This window comes from Neofelis nebulosa, chromosome 9 (genome assembly GCF_028018385.1).
Source record: "Neofelis nebulosa isolate mNeoNeb1 chromosome 9, mNeoNeb1.pri, whole genome shotgun sequence".
NCBI classification, from domain to species: Eukaryota; Metazoa; Chordata; class Mammalia; order Carnivora; family Felidae; genus Neofelis; species Neofelis nebulosa.
The window spans coordinates 111,778,657-111,796,584 of NC_080790.1; the positions used below are offsets into that span (position 1 = coordinate 111,778,657).

At 58.7% G+C, this 17,928-nt stretch overlaps 1 protein-coding gene across 15 annotated transcripts; it reads left to right on the plus strand.

Annotated features, from left to right (window-relative positions):
- Window positions 1-5,461: 5,461 nt before the first annotated feature.
- Window positions 5,462-17,675, plus strand: SLC4A11 (solute carrier family 4 member 11). 15 transcript variants are annotated; one of them, XM_058685031.1, is made up of 20 exons: window positions 5,462-5,644; window positions 7,959-8,006; window positions 10,250-10,402; window positions 10,531-10,580; window positions 10,869-11,100; window positions 11,184-11,265; window positions 11,473-11,596; window positions 13,590-13,802; window positions 13,889-13,982; window positions 14,094-14,219; window positions 14,304-14,417; window positions 14,508-14,640; window positions 14,903-14,976; window positions 15,399-15,672; window positions 15,749-15,855; window positions 15,947-16,115; window positions 16,207-16,380; window positions 16,604-16,799; window positions 16,885-17,054; window positions 17,230-17,675. In XM_058685031.1, the coding sequence occupies exons 2-20, from the start codon at window positions 7,973-7,975 to the stop codon at window positions 17,291-17,293; spliced, it is 2,583 nt and encodes an 860-aa protein (XP_058541014.1). In that variant the 5' UTR covers window positions 5,462-5,644; window positions 7,959-7,972; the 3' UTR covers window positions 17,294-17,675. The 15 variants fall into 15 exon arrangements, with proteins under 15 accessions (XP_058541014.1, XP_058541021.1, XP_058541025.1 ...); XM_058685034.1 differs by lacking the exon at window positions 5,462-5,644 and adding an exon at window positions 5,915-6,097; XM_058685030.1 differs by lacking the exon at window positions 5,462-5,644 and adding an exon at window positions 6,210-6,354.
- Window positions 17,676-17,928: the final 253 nt, after the last annotated feature.

Sequence of the window (17,928 nt, forward strand, 5' to 3'; positions counted from 1 at the left end):
TCCATGGAGACCCTGCCTTCTGTCCCCCTCTCAAGGAAGGAGCCTCCGGACAAGGGAAGTGCTCTGCTGGGAAGATGGAGAGCTGACCCCCTCAGATGGTGGGGAAGATGGTCTTGGGTTTGGAGGTTCTGTGTGCTCAATTAGGTACAAACCAAAGAAAAACTGCATGTGAGTTGCCCAAAGAATTGGGGATGAGGGGGCAGCAGTATCACCTTCCTCACAACCCCTCCCCCCAGAGTCTCATGCCACCCCCTCCTGCAGGGCCACGTGACAGAGCTCCTGTGCTTTCAATTCCCAGGAAACCATCAGGATTTGGAGATTACCCTCCACAGTTGTCAGGGAGATGGGGGAGACAAGATATATCAAAGGGCTTCTGGGTGGGATGATCTTTGAGAGCCAGAAGGTCTTAGAGGCCAGGAAACCTAGGGCCAGGAAGGGGGCCTGTCCCCACCTGGAGTGCACAGTAGGGCAGTCGGTCTACCGAAAGCTGAGAGCAGGCTTGACAGAGCAGAAGCCTCAGAATTAGAGAATTCTGGCCCATAGGTGGGAAAGGGACTTGGAGTAGAGGGTTTCAGATAGGGCTGCTGAACATCACAGAGCTCTCTCAGAAGCACGGAGAAATAATCAGGTATTCATTTCTATCATACAATCTAGGAAAGTGATGCCCCAGGGAAACCTGACTATATGCCCCACTTGTAGCCCGTGATGGAAAGGGAATGGCTTGGTTGCCGTAAGAAGAGTCTAGGGTGGTACCAGCTTCAGGTTGGACCTAGGCACTCAGATGTCATCAGAGCCCTCTCTCCGCAATTGGTGGCCTTCCTCTCCCCGGCTGGTAAGCTTCCTTTACGCCACCAGCAGCCCCAGCACCCCAAAGGGAAGACCCAGCCTCCTTCTCCAGAAGCAGCACCAAAGTCTAGGGTCACATTCCCATCCCTGAACCAGTCACAACGATCAGGAATATTCTGACCGGCTTGGCCAAGGGTCACTGTGCACTTCCAAAGGCCCCCCCATATCAGGCCCACTGGGGATCTCAGTCCCCCAGAATAGGACTTGCTCCCTTAGACCACCATGGTCTAGGCCGTTTCTGAGCTTTTCTGTTAAAATCAGATACATAGTTGATTTTTTAAATTTTGCTTTATGATAATCTTTTCTGTTACAAGAGATAGCAAGCACAAAGTTGTTCTGTTGTGGTGATAGTGACTTTTAACCAAGGGAAAAACATGTTTTTAATTGAAAACATCCTATGCAGTAGGACCATTTTGCCCTGCAGACTGAGAGAAAAGGCCACCATTTTTTGGCTCTCTAGTGCCTCAGCGCGCCGGTATTCTGGGACTCAGGGACACCAGTATTCTGTGGGAGCCTGTTTTGAGAATCTTTTTCCCCCCTAAATAAGAGAGATGGTGTAGACTGTAGTGTGGGGGTGGACAGCTGCTCCATATTGCTGGAGATGAGAAGAGGACTAACTGGAGAATGATTTTGAAGGAACAATTGACAAGGCAAAATGACTAATTAGACAAGAGCAAAGGGGTGACCTCCAGGTAGAAGTGGAAAAAAACCAAAGTGGAAAAAACCCTAATGTGAAACAATTCCAAAAACTTTGTTGTTTCATTATCCAAAAATTTGGAGAAAAATAAATTCATCCACAAATTATTCCTGCTCTTTCCAGGCTTTGGTTAAAAAAAAAGAAAGAAAGAAAGAAAGAAAAAAAAATCAGTGTCAATAAATTTTATGTCACACTAATAAATGACTATAAATCTGTTTTTTTAATGCTAATCAAATAAAATGTGAGTATCCATTTTATCCTACAATTACTCCTGCTTTTACCATACCCTTAAAGAAGTTTAATTTTTTTTCCTCACATGGGCTTCAGATTTTTAAGAAACTTTACATATTTACTCAGAAGTTTCATGCCTGGATGAATGTACAAATAATAGTAAAATAAGGACAACAGGAAGAGGAAAGATGATTTGATAACCAAACCTTCATGGAATTTTCTAGCTAAAAAAAACTCCATTTCAATCTCTAGATTCTGACTGTGAGTTGACGGGAGGGGAGGAGGGCACAAAGAAATGTTCCCCTAAGGGGAGCAGGTCCTTGTTGGCCCTCCACAGGGCTTCTTCCCCTCCTGCCTCCCCTCAGAGGAGCCTAGATCTTTCAGCACGGATAAATAGAACTGGGAGAGGGCTCAATGCTGTGTTCGTTGGGCACCAAAAGCTCTTCCTCACACCCACCTGTGGGGCTTGGACACCAGAAGAGGAGGGTCAGTGGAAGCCATGTTCCCTCCCCCAGGCCACCAGCATCACCAGAGGGATAATGTGGGAACAGCATCTCCCCTCCCAGGACCATGAGGGACTGTACAGCTGTAACCAGAGAAGGGCTGTGAGGGGCTGGGAAGGCTAGTCAAAGCAGCAGGAGCCCCAAAAGGCTTGTAAAACCCCAGGTGTCTCGAGGGAAGCCTGACAACTGCAAGGTGTGCGAAGCCACACTTGCCAGGAGTCCAAGGAAGGGGAAGGCAGAGGGATGGGACAGGGCAGACCAGAAGCTGAAATTAAAGGACTCGGTGCCGACTGAGGAGTTTGGGGCGAGAGGAAGGGAGTCTGGGGAAATCAGGGTATCCGGCTGGGTCCCCATTAGGTGCAGCTGGAAAACCAGAGTGGGAGTGGAGGACGGAGGGCTTCCCCGGCTCGTAAGCCTCTGGAAACTATATGTGGAGACATCAGTCATGTCAGCTTTATTGAACACTACTACACTGGGTGCTGTGCTGGTGAAGGACACACAGACTTGCTCTTAGGGAGCTAAGGCCATGCTGCAGTTAGGGGGCAGGGGGGCCTGTGAGGAAAAGACGGGAACTGCTAGAGGCCGTGTGAGCAGGGAAGGGCGCCCTGAGAGCTGAAGGATGGAATGAGCAGTTCAAGGCAGCAGACACACCTTCCTGGCACCCAGACTATCAGGGCCTCGGGTGGAGGCTGGTATTGGAGGAACAGCTGGCAGCCACTGTGGCTGGAGCAGCACTCCCCCGGGAGCAGGAGGCACAGGATGAGGTGCGGAATAGGGGCCAGGTTGTATAGCACCCTCTACCCCACACCCCTACTTCCCTAGGCCACCGCAGGAGATTGCCGTATTTATTTATTCGTTTGTTTTTCGAAAAACCACGAGAAGCCACTGTTGGTGGAGAATGGATGGGGGTGAGGGCAAGTCAGAATGCTAGAGGATGGACCAGGCTGGAGGTGAAAGTGGGCAGAACTGTGCTCCGTTCGGAAGGTAAACCCAGCAAAATTTGCACATGGATTGGGTGTGGATGCACTGGGGCGACTCCCAGGTCCAGAGCAGCCAGGTGGATGGTGGACTTGGAAGTTCCGTTTAGCCTGGATTTCCTCAGAATTGCCTATCAGCCATCCAGGTTGGGGGGAAGGGGTAGGTAAGTTGTGACCTGTTGAAGTCAGGAACACAATGACAGGAGTCATGAAATCTGTGGCTGGTAGAGAGCCCCAGGGAGAGATCCCAAGATCCAGGCAGGCCCACGCTGAGAACTGGGTCAGAGGAGGAGGAGGAGGAGGAGGAAAAAGGAGGGATGGATGATGCTGGGCACTGCTGGGGGCGGGGGACAGGCAGGGGAGCTGAGGCGGTTTGAGTGCAGGGGTGAGGACAGAAGACAGACGTATCACGGGGTTGAAGAGAAGTAGGGAGAGGGTGTGAAGACAGAGCAGCAGAGATCCCTCTGGAGATTGGATGGTACCTGGAGGAGGGAGTTCAAGGGAGTGGCTTTGTTTTTATTTTGTGTTTTTATTTTTTAAAGATTTTGTGTTTAAGTAATCTGTCCACCCAACTTAGGACTCAAACTCAAAACCTCAAGATCAAGAGTTGCGTGCTCCACCGACTGAGACAAACAGGCACCCCTATTTTGTGTTTTTAAATGAGATACTATAGAGTTACTTCTCCAGATTCTAAAATCTTTAGGCCTTATAGGCTTATGGGGGAAATGGAGTTGAAAGCCTTTGGAAAGCCATTAAGTGCCTTGTGGAACCCAGTGTTCACATCCATAGCCCAGTAAAGTCTGAGACCCCAAGGGAGAGAATCCGAGGAAATGTGTATGCCCATGTTTGGATCCCTAGCTGCCTGCCTGTGTAAGGACCCGACGGGGCACAGGCTGGGAGACCTGCGGCACCTGTGTTTGCCCTCAGCCTCTGATGCACAGAGGGCAGGTGATGAAGGGGAGGGTTGAAGTAAACAGCTTCTCATGCTGGGGTATGGGGGGGGGGGTGGAGCCTGGGGGGTCTGGGGCCTCTCTCCAGAGCAACCAGAGGAACAGAACCTGCAGGGGCAGAGGGCAGGAAGCAGGGAAGGGCTCAGTGGTAGTTTCTCTGAGAGTCAGGTCCATCCACCCCTGAGGGAGGCCTTGGCTGTGGGCTCCTGCTTCCTCAGTGAGCCAAGTGGTGAGGTCCCAGATCCAGGAGGAGGTTGCCCCTCCAATCCAGGGTGGCTTCCTGGAAGGTGGGTTGGAAGGTCTGGGTGTTTGGGAGCTGTTGCTGACACAGGGAGACAGATGCAGAAGCCTAAGCATTCCCAGACAGGGGCCAAAATGGGTGGCTTTTCAGGGGTCCAACCCTGGCACCCACCCACCCCATCCAGCCTTATTCTCTGGGCAGTCAGCCTATCTGTCCTTCAGCTCCTCCTCAACCTCCATTCTCCACCTGTAGGACTCTGGAAGTCGGTAAAATAGGCTGAGGGTCTAGCTAAAGAAGATCCATGGGTGGAGTGCAGGGGTTCCCCAGGAATACCCTGTGTCTATCCTCCCAGGCTCTGCTCAGCCCCACAGAAAACATGCAGCCAGCCCCCAGCCAGTCCTGAGTCTGGTAGATTTCAGCGTCTCCTCTGGTAGTAAGGAGCAGGGTGCTCAGAGCCCTCCCGACTCCGGGGCCATTCATGTGCAGAGGAATGCCCCCATGGCTTCCCTCCCAATGCACACTGTCTTGTTGGGAGGGGAAACCGGCCGCCCGGCTTACCCGGTCTGTGACATGGGCTCCCCCAATGCACCAGGAGCCCTTGGGGGCTTCAGAGCAACCCCTCCGCAGAGGTGGGCTCACACTCTGCTTGCCCGGCCCCCTCTCTTCCATGCCTGGGGGACCGTGGTTGAGGACTCATTTCCAGCAGGAGGCTGGGCGGGGGTTGGGGCGGGGCGGGGGGGGGGGTCGTCGCTGCTAGTCCTCGGGTTGGCAGCCGGAGTGTGAAGAGATGGGGTAAACACTGTGGTGGGGAGAGTTCCTGAGTCAAAGTGGGGTGCAAGGGCTGTAGAATCGTTTGCTGAGAAGCCACCGAGGATCACGCCAGGGATTCATCGTATGGGCTGGATTTGCCTAACCTGTGGCAGCGCACACGGGCCTGCCTGTGCGCAACACCGCCTCCCTACACAAACGCACCCGCGCGCGCACACACACACACACACTCACACACACTCGACTCTCAGAAGACCAAGCGCTGGCGGATGTACGTCCCCAGGTCGGGCTCTCTCCTGTTCGGGAAGGAAAACCGGACGGCAGGGCCACCTCGAATAATGGAAGAATAGAAGCCACGAGTCAAGACCTTGACCCAAGAGACTGCTGGGGATGCGACGAGGCCAGAAGAGGAACCGCGAGGCGCGCAGAAAGTAAATCCGACGCCACCGAACCCGGAGCGCCGCTGGCCCTTGCGGACTAGGGCGTAGCCCAGGGAACGCGCGCCGGCCCTTCTAGTTAGTCAGGGTGCGCTTCCTGGAGGAGGAGAAGGAGGGTTTACCGCTCGAGCGACCGGGATGAATGGAGGGGGCGGGGCAGCTGGAAGGCTGGGCCCCGACGAGGCCCCCTGCCGAGGGTGGGGCGGGGGCCGGCAGCGTGCATAAAGCCGACTGTGGAGAAGCCTTCCCACGACCCGCCACAGAGGCACAACACCGTGGGTCCCTGGGCCCGTCGAGCTTCTTCCCAGAAACTTCCCAGCCCCGCCCAGCTCCTAATCCGGCAACGCCTGGGAGGGCACAAGGGCTCGAAGAAGCCCGATCTACACGTTCTGGCTGAGTTGCCCCGGGCTCCCGGGAACAGCCTGCTGGGGACTGGCAGGAGCGCTGGTGAGGGCGCGGGGCGGGCGGACGGGACCCCGCCCAGGGCGGCACCAGGGCGGGGCGTGGAGCGGCATTAGGACCCAGACGCGGCGCGGGGGTGTGTCGCCGGCTCCCGCCGCTGGCCCGCCCGAAATGCCAAATTCGGGGTCCCGGAGATCCCGGGTGAGGAGTCCGGGCGTGCGCGCGTGTGTGCAGCCGTCCGGCGGCCTACCGCCGGGCCATGGCCGCGGCCACCCGGCGCCTGTTCCATCTCCAGCCATGCGGTGGGTGCCTGAGCCGGCGGAGCGGGCGGGCGCCGCAGGGGCGCGGCGGGAGGGCCGTTCGGTCTCCGCCGCGAAGGGCTGCTAGGAAGGGATGCGGAGCCGTCGGAGCACCGGGGAGAACGCGGATGCCGCCGGCTTGCACAGGCCCCGGGCCACGGTGGGCGAGGGGGTCGTGGAGGCTTCCCAGCCCTGGGGGGTCAGGTGTGAGTTCGGCCGGAGGGGGAGTGGGAGCCCGAGCCGGAGCCCGGGGGATTACGCGGGTGGTGGAAGGAGGTCCAGGGGGCCTCGTGGACACTGCGCGCTTGATTTAATGGTCTATTGCAGGCTTGAAATTCTTAGTCTTTGAACCAGTGGAGGGGTGGGGGCGTGGAAGCAGTTGGGACGGAACTGTGGAGTCCCTAGCACCCCGAGCGCCGGCCTCTTCCCAGCGGGCACGCTGCCACCTCTGGTTACGTTCTGCCAGGGACACCTTCTCGCCCCCGGCGCTGCGGAGAAGCCTACCCATTCTGGGGGATCCCGGGGCCTCCGACTGTCCCCTGTGAGACCACAGCACTCTTTACGTCGCGGCTCTGATACCTGAGGGCCAGCCTGGGGCTTGTAGGACTATTTACCTGAACTTGGGGCTCCCGGTATGGGAGTAAGGTGTGCACCACCCCCACCCTTCCAAACCCTCGTCACCCTAGTCCTCTGGCCATCCCTGCGGCCTCGGATGCTAGCTTTACTGCCCCCGCCCCTCCCTTCTGGATGCAGACCCCGCTCCCGTCCCGCGCGTCCGTCCGCATCCTGCCCCCCCCCCCCGCCCCGTCCCCCAGGGTCTCCGAGTCTGGAAGCGCTTTCCTCTCATGCACGCGGCCCCTCCTGTCGCTTCCTTCCTCGCACAGAGCGGCACAAACAGCCGGGACCATCCGGGGCCCTGTGCGGTGAGCGCGCACAGAGCCCCCTTCCCCCGCGCAACCCCCCGCCCCGCGCCTTCTCCTTGGAGGACCAACGGCTCCGCCTCCCAGGAGGGCCGGGACGTGGGGGGGCACAGAGGGGAGGAGGCCGTTGCCATGTCGCCCCCCGGTGACCCCAGGCGTGTGCGGTTGGGGGCGACTGCACGTGTGATAGGTGTTGATGGCCCCTGGGTGCGAAGAAAGAGTAGGAGGCGCCGCGATGTGCCGCCAGGAAGGCCCCCGCCCAGGTGCTGGGCTTGGCCGCGAAACAGCGCGAGAGGGAGGCCAGGGAGGCCGGCTACTACAAGGAGGGTGGAGGGACGGGCCCCCTCCCAACAGTCTCGGCGGCCTGTGCTGAGTAGCAAAAGCAGCGAATCCTGCGAGGGTACTGTTAAACTCCTAGAGGAAACATGCTAAGAACATTTCCCCTTTCCCACCTGGGCAGACCCTAGCAGATTGGCTGAAGAATAACAAACAGGCTTGGCTTCCTCTTAAGGGGCTCCTGCCTAGTACTACCCCCTACACTTTTTGTCCCCAGGTTGGCTTGGGTTGGGTACCTGGGAAGGGGTAAGGAGTCAGCAGAGTTGGTGTGGGGTGGGGAGCAGTTGGACACAGGACACTGTCCAGGGCTCGTTCGTGTAGCTGGTAACAACTCTTGGGTTTCCCTTGCAGAGTCCTCTTCCGAAATGTCCCAGAATGGATTCGTTGAGGATGTAGTAGGTGAGTACATCTGGGGGGGGGGGGGGGGGAGGGAGGGGGTGTCTAAGAGAGCTCCTTGGTCAAAAGTCACAAGAGACCTAGTTCCTCCACTGGGGCACCCATGGCATTGATCACCCATCTGTGGCCCTCTGTTGGTGCTGGATGCTTTTAGATCCTCTCCTCCGGGAGATCGTGGTAAGGTGGAGGGGGCAGCTAACACTGCCTCGGACACTGACAGGCTCTCTGGTGGTCTCGTGGATCTGGGAAGGCAGGCCGTTCCCCCTCTTGGGCTATGTAGATGAGCGCCCTTGGTTCACTGTTGGAATGCTCTGGTTAGGCCATGTCGTATCTGCCCACATCCCTCAGTCCCCGCCCAGCCCTGTGAGGCAAGGGCTGCCATTGTCCCTCTAACAAAATGTAACCTAACCTTTCTGGGCTTCAGCTTTGCTGCTTTCTTCAGACCAGCTCTCCCGCTCTCCACGTCTCTGGGCTCTCCTGTGCCCAGACCTGGGGGGTTGGCCTGGCCATCAGAGGGTTGTTCAGTGGGACAGTGCTTGGATAGGGTGGAGCGATGATATGCTCTTACCCAGGGTCCCCAGGGCATGGTGATTGCATGTGCCAGGCTGTTGGTAGGCAGGTTAGGTGTGTGGTTCAGCTTGTAGGTGGGGACATGGCCTCCTAGGAGTGTCTCAGGGACTGGGTAGTATCAGCTGGGCAGGTCCTAGGTAGAACCCAGAGTAGGGGAGAAGGGGACAGCATGATGGTGCAGTGCCCAGAAATAATGGGTGCTGATGGGGGTGACAGAAGGGAGATTAGGGCAGGTTGGGGCTGGGGAGCCAGATAGTCTAAGCAAAACAGGCCCGGGACTGGGGAGGAAGGAGTTTTTCATGGACGTGAACTCCATAACAAAGGAGGGAAGGACATTTTTTGACTCTGGGCTCTGAGTACAGTGTAGACCTAGAGCTAGGGGGCCCTCCTAGGGAAGGCCTAGCACCTCCTGCCCAAAAGGGCCCAGGCTGAGCACAGGACACTGGGGGGAACGGGGCCTGGGATGTGCAGAGGAAACCGACGGGCTAGAGTGGAAGTGAGTCAGGGTGAGTCACTGCCTGGCAGGTGTAGGCGTGCTGCTGACCCTTCCCCGTCCCAGCACAGGTGTTTGTCAGGCATTGGTGGGGTCTGGGCTACAAAAGCCCCTTTTCTGGAGCACTCGCATGTGGTGAACCACAGGGGAACAGGGCAGTCAGGAAGGGGTGCCGGCAGGGACCTAGGAGGACTTGCCAAAAGGGGAGGCTTCCTCTGAGCCTTGAAGAAGGCCCTCTGGGGAGGGGAGCCCTCTGCTCATAGGACAGGCCCTGGCATGCCTGGGGCGTTGGCCAACTGGCCTCAGGAGTGAGATCAGAAGTGGGGGGTAGGACCGGGCCTGAGGGACCAGGGGTCAGGGCAGGGGTAGCAGAGCTGGCCCCAACTGTCATCCCAGAGGTCTTGAGGAGCAAGAGTGGAACACTCGCGTGTCACCAGGAAGCGGGTGTGCGCTGTGAGCAGTTGTAGGCACTAAGACCAGGCTCTGCACTGGGAGTCCCAAGGTGCCACGACACCCCTGTTGCCCTCCATTGGGTCTCTCCTGGGGGGGGGGGGTCCCCTTCTCTGTCAGTCCCTGACTGTATCTCTGGCTCCCCTGCTTCCTGGGCCTTGTCTGGTGTCTGGACCGGGTCTCTCAGCCTTGATGTTTCGACCCACATGCCCTCCCCGAAAGAAGCGCCCTAAAACCCTGTGCCAGTAAGGTGAGGAGGGGGCTGGCTGCCGCAGCAGTTCCAGCTTCCCTTGGGTCCCACCTAGAGAGCCAGACAGGTCTAGGTCCTGTAATCTGGGGGTTCTGGGAGGGCAGGGGCCAGTCTTGCCTGCATCATTGCACCAGGTGCCTGGCCCAGAGTTTGCGAAATGACCATACTTTTCTCTAGCTGAAGGATACACATGGGTCAGAGCAGTGCAGGGCCCTGGTTCCCCGCAGCTGAAGAATGTTGGAGAAAGCAGTTGGGTCGGGCCGCCAGCTGGCTGCCATACTTTGATTGGGGCTGGGCGGGGACTAGATAGTCTGCCTCCCTGGCCTACAGGAGGCCTCCCTCAGCGTTCACGGAGAGTGCACCAAGTGGGACAGCCTAGGGGCCCCTGCTCCTCGGGCCCGGAGTCCCTCCCTCTGGCGTGTGTAGCACTGACGGCCGGGTCCTCTCTGGGGGGGTCTCTCTCGGTGGTGGTTGGGCCTCTAGGCTACCTCAAGTGTGACATGGACGATGCCTCGGAAACCCGTGAGGAGAACCTGGGTGATGAGGCCTTCGACACGGTCACCTCCTCCATTGTGTCTGGCGAGAGCATCCGTTTTTTTGTCAACGTCAACCTGGAGGTGCAGCCCGCCCAGGCTGGTATGGGGGTTGTAGCAGGGCCAGGCTGGGGGAGGGCAGGGCACCGGGGACTGGGTAGACACGGCCGCGCTCCGCCAAGAGTCCCGAGGAAGCGGGGCGGCCCCCTGAGCCCTCCCGCTTTCCTCTAGCCGAGAGTGAGTCGCCGGGCGGCTGCGGGCTCCTACACACCTCCCGCAAGGTGAGTGGCCCGTCTGCAGGACAGGGGACACTTGGTCCTGGGCCACTGATCGAAGGGGGGGGGTAGGGTGGGGGGAGGTGGCTGCTCCCCGTCACACTCAACAGGGGTCTCACACCGGCCCTCGGCCTGGCTGCGGGGGCCCGCCGTGCCGGGCTGTCCCTCTTGGAAGGGGTGTTGGTCTCGGTGGGCAGGGGCAGCCAGGGGACGAGCACAGAGGAGAGGGCCCAGGGGGTGACGGCGGATCGCACTCACGGGCCTCCGTGGTTCTATGCGTGGGGGTCCCCACAGTACCTGAAGTTAAAGAACTTTGAGGAAGAGGTACGTGCACACCGGGACCTCGACGGCTTCCTGGCACGGGCCAGCATCATCCTGAACGAGACGGCTACCTCGCTGGATGATGTGCTGCGGGCCATGCTGTCCCGCTTAGCCCACGACCCCCACAACACCGAGCCCGACTGCAATTTGCGCCTGTTCATGGCCATGCTCTTCACTGATGCCGGGGCTCCCATGGAGGGTAAAGGTGAGGCCCAGCTGCCCGACTGGGCAGGGGCGGTCAGGGAGGCAGGCTGGCAGACCCTCTTACCCCTTTCACTCCGGCCTCAGCCCACCTGCTGTCAGACACCATCCAAGGGGTCACTGCCACGGCCACAGGGGTGCAATACCAGCAGTCCTGGATCTGCATCATGTGAGTTGCCAGGACACCACAGCCGGCCTCCCCGCGGCTCAGCCTGACCCCCCGGCTCTGAGGGCGGAGGGTGTGGGCACTCTGTCCCGTTTGGTCTCTTTCTCTCCCTAAGAGAGGTCACTGGGGGGGTCAGAGTTAGGGGTTCCGGGAGCCCGGCTCCCAAGGTGGCAACTAACTGTGTGCTGCGTGCCCTCCCCACCCCGGCAGCTGTACCTCCAAGGCCCTGCAGAAGCGGCACGTGTGCATCAGCCGGCTGGTTCGCCCACAGAACTGGGGGGAGAACTCGTGTGAGGTGCGATTCGTCATCCTGGTGCTGGCCCCGCCCAAGATGGTGAGTAGGGGGTCTCGCGGTGGCTCCTGGGAAGGAAGGCTCCAGGTTACCTGGCCCTCTTCTTGGAGGCATCTCTTCCATGTGCCGGAGAACCCCACAGTCCGGGGCTCATGCTCACACTGTCCGTCACATCCGCCCTGAGTTTCTCTGAAGCGTCCTTGCTAGGTCCTCGTCAAGCCCTAATTTCCCCCAGACGTTGCCCAGGAAGTTGTATTTCCTTCTTGACTGAAAAGAGATACTTGTTAAAATTCGTATCCCTCAAATACGGGAGCTTGTCATTGGCCTCCCCCCACCCCAGTCCTTCTTTTAGTTGGTCGCTTTTGTGATTTGCTGGCCAAGGATCCCCGCTTCTGCCTGGGCCGTACACACCCCGGGTCAGGGGCATCTTGCTTTTGTGGGAGCTGAGGCTGATATAGTTCGAGGAGTCTTTTTTCAAGGAAAATGATTTTTTTTAATGTTTATTTATTTATTTTGAGAGAGAGAGAGAGCAAGCGAGCGTGCACAGGGGAGGGGCGAAGAGAGAGAGAATCCCAAGCAGGCTCCACACTGTCAGCATGGAGCCCAACGTGGGGCTCGACTTCAGTAATCTCAACATCATGACCCGAGCCGAAATCAAGAGTCAGACGCTTAACTGAGCCACCCAGGAGTCCCTCAAGGAAAAAGATTTCCAAATCATAAATAGAAAACGGCTAAGGCTGCTGCCCAGGACTGAGAAGGGCCTTCATGCTTCAATTTCCACTAGCTTCTTGATGATTCTGCCCTTGCCTGTGGTACAGACTCAAGCTTGGCATGGCCCTCCTCCGTAGGCTTTCTGTAGGAAAAGCAGGTGCCCCCCAGCAATTTCACAGACGTACTGTGAGCCTCCCCGAATGCTACTCTGCTGGTGAGAGGGAAAGAGAATTTAGGGAAGTGGGCAGCTCATGGGTCAGAGAGGGCAACAGCTGGCCAGGTGGCCAGAGCAGTGGAAGAGACAGTATCCCCAGGGCTGAGTGGCTAGACTGGTGCCTCGTGACAGGCCATCCAGCCCGACGCCTGGCTCCTCCTCGGGAGAACGAGACTGTTCTAAAGCTAACGGGAGCAGAGTGTGGGCTGGCCGGCCCTGGGACTACTGCTTTGGGGCAGCATGAAGGGGCAGATACTGCTCTCAGGGGACAGGTTGCCATGGTAGAGGCTGGGCCCTAAGTTCATGGACAAAGTTGACTTTAGTCAGGAAAGGGGAAGGCTTGACAGGCCTGGAGCCCCTCTGAAAATCAAATAAACCAGAGGCACCTGGGTGGCTCAGTTGGTTAAGTGTCCAACTCTTGATGTCAGCTCAGGTGTCGATCTCAAGGTTGGGAGTTCAAGCCACACATTGGGCTCTGCGCTGGGCATCGAACCTACATACATACGTATGTACATAGATACCTACGGGCTGTACGAATACCACTAGTGAGACGGAGCTGGGTGAACGTTCTTCTCCATCGCTGTGATTTCATCATCCACGATTATACAGATTTGTGTTCCTTGGGACAATACCACTGCCTCAGTTTATGAGAACTCATCAGGTGTTTGTTTTTAATTTTTTTAATGTTTATTTATTTTTGAGAGACAGAGCATGAGCAGGGGAGAGGTAGAGAGAGAGGGGGAGACACAGAGTCCGAAGCAGGCTCCAGGCTCTGAGCTGTCAGCACAGAGCCCGACGCGGGGCTCGAACTCACGGACCGTGAGATCATGCCCTGAGCCAAAGTCGGACGCTTAACCGAATGAGCTGCCCAGGCGCCCCACTCATGAGTTTTTAAAGGAAGTTCTGAGACTGCCTGTGGTTCTAGTGATCTGCTGACCTGGTGGGAATCATGGTAGAGTCCACTAACACTTGACCTTTGGGGGACAAAACTTGCTGCCAGCTCACAGTGGGGAGCACTTGCCACATGCTTCGGGCTGTCAGTGATGGGCAGGGCAGGGTGCCCCCCAACTCTCGAGCTGCAGATGTGATTCTCCTGTCCTCTGCCCCCAGAAAAGCACCAAGACTGCAGCTGAGGTGGGGCGCACATTCGCCACCATGTTCTTGGACATCACCTTCCGCCAGAAGCTCCTGAACACCCGCACGGAGGAAGAATTCAAGGAGGCTCTGGTGCATCAGAGACAGCTGCTCACCATGGAGAGGCAGCGTTCATCCATCGGGACAAAGGGTTACATGAACTCCATCAGCATACACAAATCCCCACAGGTACAGGGGAGAGGAGGGCGTGGGCGAGTGGCCTGTGGCATGGGCCATGGGCCTCAGGGCTGACGGACATCTGTCCTCTTGCCCAGCCCCCGAAGCACAAGGACTTTCTCCCTATGGGGAAGGGCATCCGGGAGGACATTGCCCGCAGATTCCCTGTGTACCCACTGGACTTCACTGACGGTAGGTGGCCCTGTCGTCCCCCCGAGAGCTCAGCCTACGGCTTAGGTCCCAGGATGATAAATGTGCCTGTTTTGCATCCCCAACACACTTTCTGTCCTGTCCCGTTCCCAGGCATTATCGGCAAAAATAAGGCTGTGGGCAAATACATCACCACCACCCTGTTCCTCTACTTTGCCTGCCTCCTGCCTACCATCGCTTTTGGGTCCCTCAACGATGAGAACACGAACGGGGCCATCGGTGAGGGGCTGGAGGCCGGTGAGGGTGTGGCAGGGGGCCGAACACTGCGGCATCTGCCTGACCTCCCCTTCCCCCACTTCTCAGATGTGCAGAAAACCATAGCAGGGCAGAGCATTGGAGGCCTCTTGTACGCACTCTTCTCTGGGCAGCCGCTGGTGGTACTGCTGACCACTGCGCCCCTGGCCCTCTACATCCAAGGTGCAGTGGCCCTTCCGGTGGGAAGGTGGTTCCCACGGTCCCTGGCCCCAGCCAGGCCCTGACCTCCCACCCCTGCCTTGCTGCCTGCAGTAATTTCTGGCATCTGTGACGACTACGATCTGGACTTCAACACCTTCTACGCGTGGACGGGCCTGTGGAACAGTTTCTTTCTCGCGCTTTATTCCCTCTTCAACCTCAGCCTGCTCATGAGTCTCTTCAAGAGGTGACAGAGCCTTCCCCGAGCTGCTGGGACCCTCAAGCAGGAGGGCCGGGGAGCTTGGTCAGCCTCCATGCTGGCCTCTGAGGTCCTGTAGCTCTGCAGTGGATGGGGTGCCCCCACCATATCACTGCCCCAGGAGAGAAGCATGCGACCCTGGTCTCCATGGCAGGAGGATGGGGGGGCTGTGCAGAGGCTCAGGGAAGCCTACCCTGTGGCCCCCTGACAACTCACCCCCATTTGCTGAGGCATTATCACCCCCTGGCAGGTCAACAGAAGAGATCATTGCCCTGTTCATTTCCATCACGTTCATGCTGGATGCTGTCAAGGGCATGGTTAAAAGTGAGTGTCTAGCTGGTGGCTACCTGCTGTAGGGGGAGCTCAGTTGAGCAGGGGGACTGTGGGCTGTGACCAGGGCAGCCAAGCAGCCTGCAAGCTGAGGCTACTGCCACAGTCCAGGGTGCTCTGGGGACCTGTGACTAGCAGAGAGCAGCCGCCCCATGTAATGGAGGGTGACCGGGCTGCCTCAGGCAGGATCAGAGGCGCCAGGCCATGCGTGAGCCACTGTCAGAGATGGGGGTGGGGGGTGGACAGGCAGGTCAAGGGGGTCCTGGCTGACCAAGAAAGGCAGTCCCCTCCCTTCCCCCCCTGCCCCCAGAAGCCTTTTCTCCCCTCAGGGCCCCCTCCGCCCCACATCCAGGAGGAAGCTGGGCCTCAGTCTCCCAGAGCCCCGATGGCTGAGGCCTGCTGGCCTGTGTCCACAGTCTTCCAGAAGTACTACTATGACAACTTTGGGAACCACCATGAAGACAGCACTTCTATGGTGAGCCTGCTGGACCTCGGCACCAGCCTCAACACCAGCCTCAACACCAGCCTCCACACCGCCCTCAACACCAGCCTCCTGGCGAGCCCCCTGGAGTTGACCTCCGTAAGCGGCCCTGGTACTGAGCACCCGGGCCGGGAGACTGCTGTACTGAGCCTCCTGATCATGCTGGGCACGCTGTGGCTGAGCTACACCCTCTACCAGTTCAAGAAGAGGTGAGGGGGGCCTCGGGGTGAGGGGAAGGAGGCACCGGCCCCCAGGCCGCGCTCATACACCCACCTGCGTCCCCAGCCCCTACCTGCATCCCTACATGAGGGAGATCCTGTCAGACTGTGCCTTGCCCATCTCGGTGCTCACCTTCTCCCTCATCTGCTCCTACGGCTTCCGGGAAATTAAAAGTGAGTTGGGCTCAGGCAGGGGCCGCGGTGGGGTGGGCTTGCTCCTCGGGGCTGCAGGCTTGAGCAGGGGCCTGTATGTACCCTGCTGCAGTGAGCCAGTTCCGCTACAACCCCAGCAAGAGCCTGTTTGAGGTAGCCGAGATGCACTCCCTGTCCCTGGGCGCCGTCACCAGTGCCATGGGCCTGGGCTTCCTGCTCTCCTTGCTCTTCTTCATTGAGCAGAACCTGGTGGCTGCCTTGGCTAATGCCCCAGAGAACAGGTTTGCGGGGCTGGGTGGGGAGGGGCGAGTGCGTGCCCGGCCCTCCGAGGGGCCACGGGTGTCCCGCCACACGTGCCCCTGTCCGCTGCAGGCTGGTGAAGGGCACCGCCTACCACTGGGACCTCCTGCTCATCGCCATCATCAACAGTGGGCTGTCTCTGTTTGGGCTGCCCTGGATCCATGCCGCCTACCCCCACTCCCCACTGCACGTGCGGGCATTGGCCATGGTGGAGGAGCGTGTGGAGAACGGGCACATTTACGAGACGTGAGTGTGAGAGTGGTCCCTGGAGGCCGGAGGCAAGTCATGTGGACCCTGAGGTGGGGTAACCCTGGGCCACCTGTGACCTAGGAAGGGATACGGCTCAGGAGACTAGGGCCCCAGAAGTGAAAGAGCCCAGGGCCCCACGTGTGACCTGAGGCGGCGGTGGGGGGGCGGCATGCCCCGCACACCAGGGCCGGAGGTGATCTGGCGCTCTGGGACCGCACAGGATCGTGAATGTGAAGGAGACACGGCTGACTACGCTGGGTGCCAGCATCCTGGTGGGCTTCTCCCTCCTGCTGCTGCCCTTCCCCCTGCAGTGGATCCCCAAGCCGGTGCTCTACGGCCTCTTCCTCTACATCGCGCTCACCTCCATTGACGGCAACCAGCTCTTTGAGCGCGTGGCCCTGCTGCTCAAGGACCAGGTGAGTGTCCGGCCTGGAGAATGAGGGGTGGGGGAGGGAGGTCCAGTTCCAGACCTGCCCACACCCGGCCCCTGCCGCCCCGCAGACCTCGTACCCGCCCACCCACTACATCCGGAGGGTGCCCCAGCGGAAGATCCACTACTTCACGGGCCTGCAGGTCGTGCAGCTGCTGCTGCTCTGTGCCTTTGGCATGAGCAACCTGCCCTACATGAAGATGATCTTCCCCCTCATCATGATCGTCATGATCCCCATCCGGTACGGGACGGCGGGCAGAGGCAGCAGAGACCCCGCTGGGTGGGAGACAATGGGTTAGGGTGGGCGGTGGGCCAGAGGAGCCCAGCCTGGCCCCGTGGGGGGTTGCGGGGAGTAGCCTCCGCCTTCTCCTCTCTGACCCAGTGCTCATCTTGCGGTCTGTTCGCTGTCCCCGCAGCTACAACCTGCTGCCCCGAATCATTGAAGCCAAGTACCTGGACGTCATGGATGCTGAACACTGAGGCCCTGGCCGTGTCCCATTCACCTGTCCCTCTGGCTCTTCCCAGGCTGACTGTAGCCATGTGGGGAGAGGTACGGGTGTCTTTTGGGGTGTTCCTCTGTGCTGCACTCCCTCCCAGCTGTCCCAACAGGCCTAGGACATCTGGGCATCAAGGTGGTGGTGGTGGGGGGGGGGTTCTGTGGCGTGTGCCCATCCCTGTCCCCATTAGCCTTTCGCTTGGGTCAGTAACACTGCTCAGGACAACTTCTGCCCAGAGTGGAACTAAAGCCGGATTTTCTTTTGATAAAAGAGTCAGATGTCTGAAAGAGAAACCATTTCCTTGATTGTATAAGGAATTTGCTGTGTGCACATTAGAGAATAAAGCTCCCGTTTCTACGCTTCCATCTCTGTTGTCCCACCCTGCCCCGGCCTCAGAAGGCCACCTGAGAATAAAAGAATGTGAAGGGGAGGTGGAATGAAAAGGACCGGTGTTTGTGGAGCGCCGTCTGTGGACTGTCCCCTCCGACCCCGCACAGTGGATGCTGGTCCAACAGGGAAATGCGGAAGATCCAGGCCTCGGTGCTGCTGTGTTGCCAGGAAACTGCAGGGGAAGTATTCTGGGAACAGCATGTGCGAGGGCCCTGAGGAGGGCCCTCG

Excerpts from the sequence above, each read along its gene's own strand:
- SLC4A11 (XM_058685028.1), top strand. The coding sequence starts at position 7,404 with ATGTCGCCCCCCGGTGACCCCAGGCGTGTGCGGTTGGGGGCGACTGCA. Across the intron at positions 14,641-14,902 it reads CTCATGAGTCTCTTCAAGAG|GTCAACAGAAGAGATCATTG; the intron begins GTGACAGAGCCT and ends ACCCCCTGGCAG. Across the intron at positions 16,800-16,884 it reads CCCTGCTGCTCAAGGACCAG|ACCTCGTACCCGCCCACCCA; the intron begins GTGAGTGTCCGG and ends GCCGCCCCGCAG.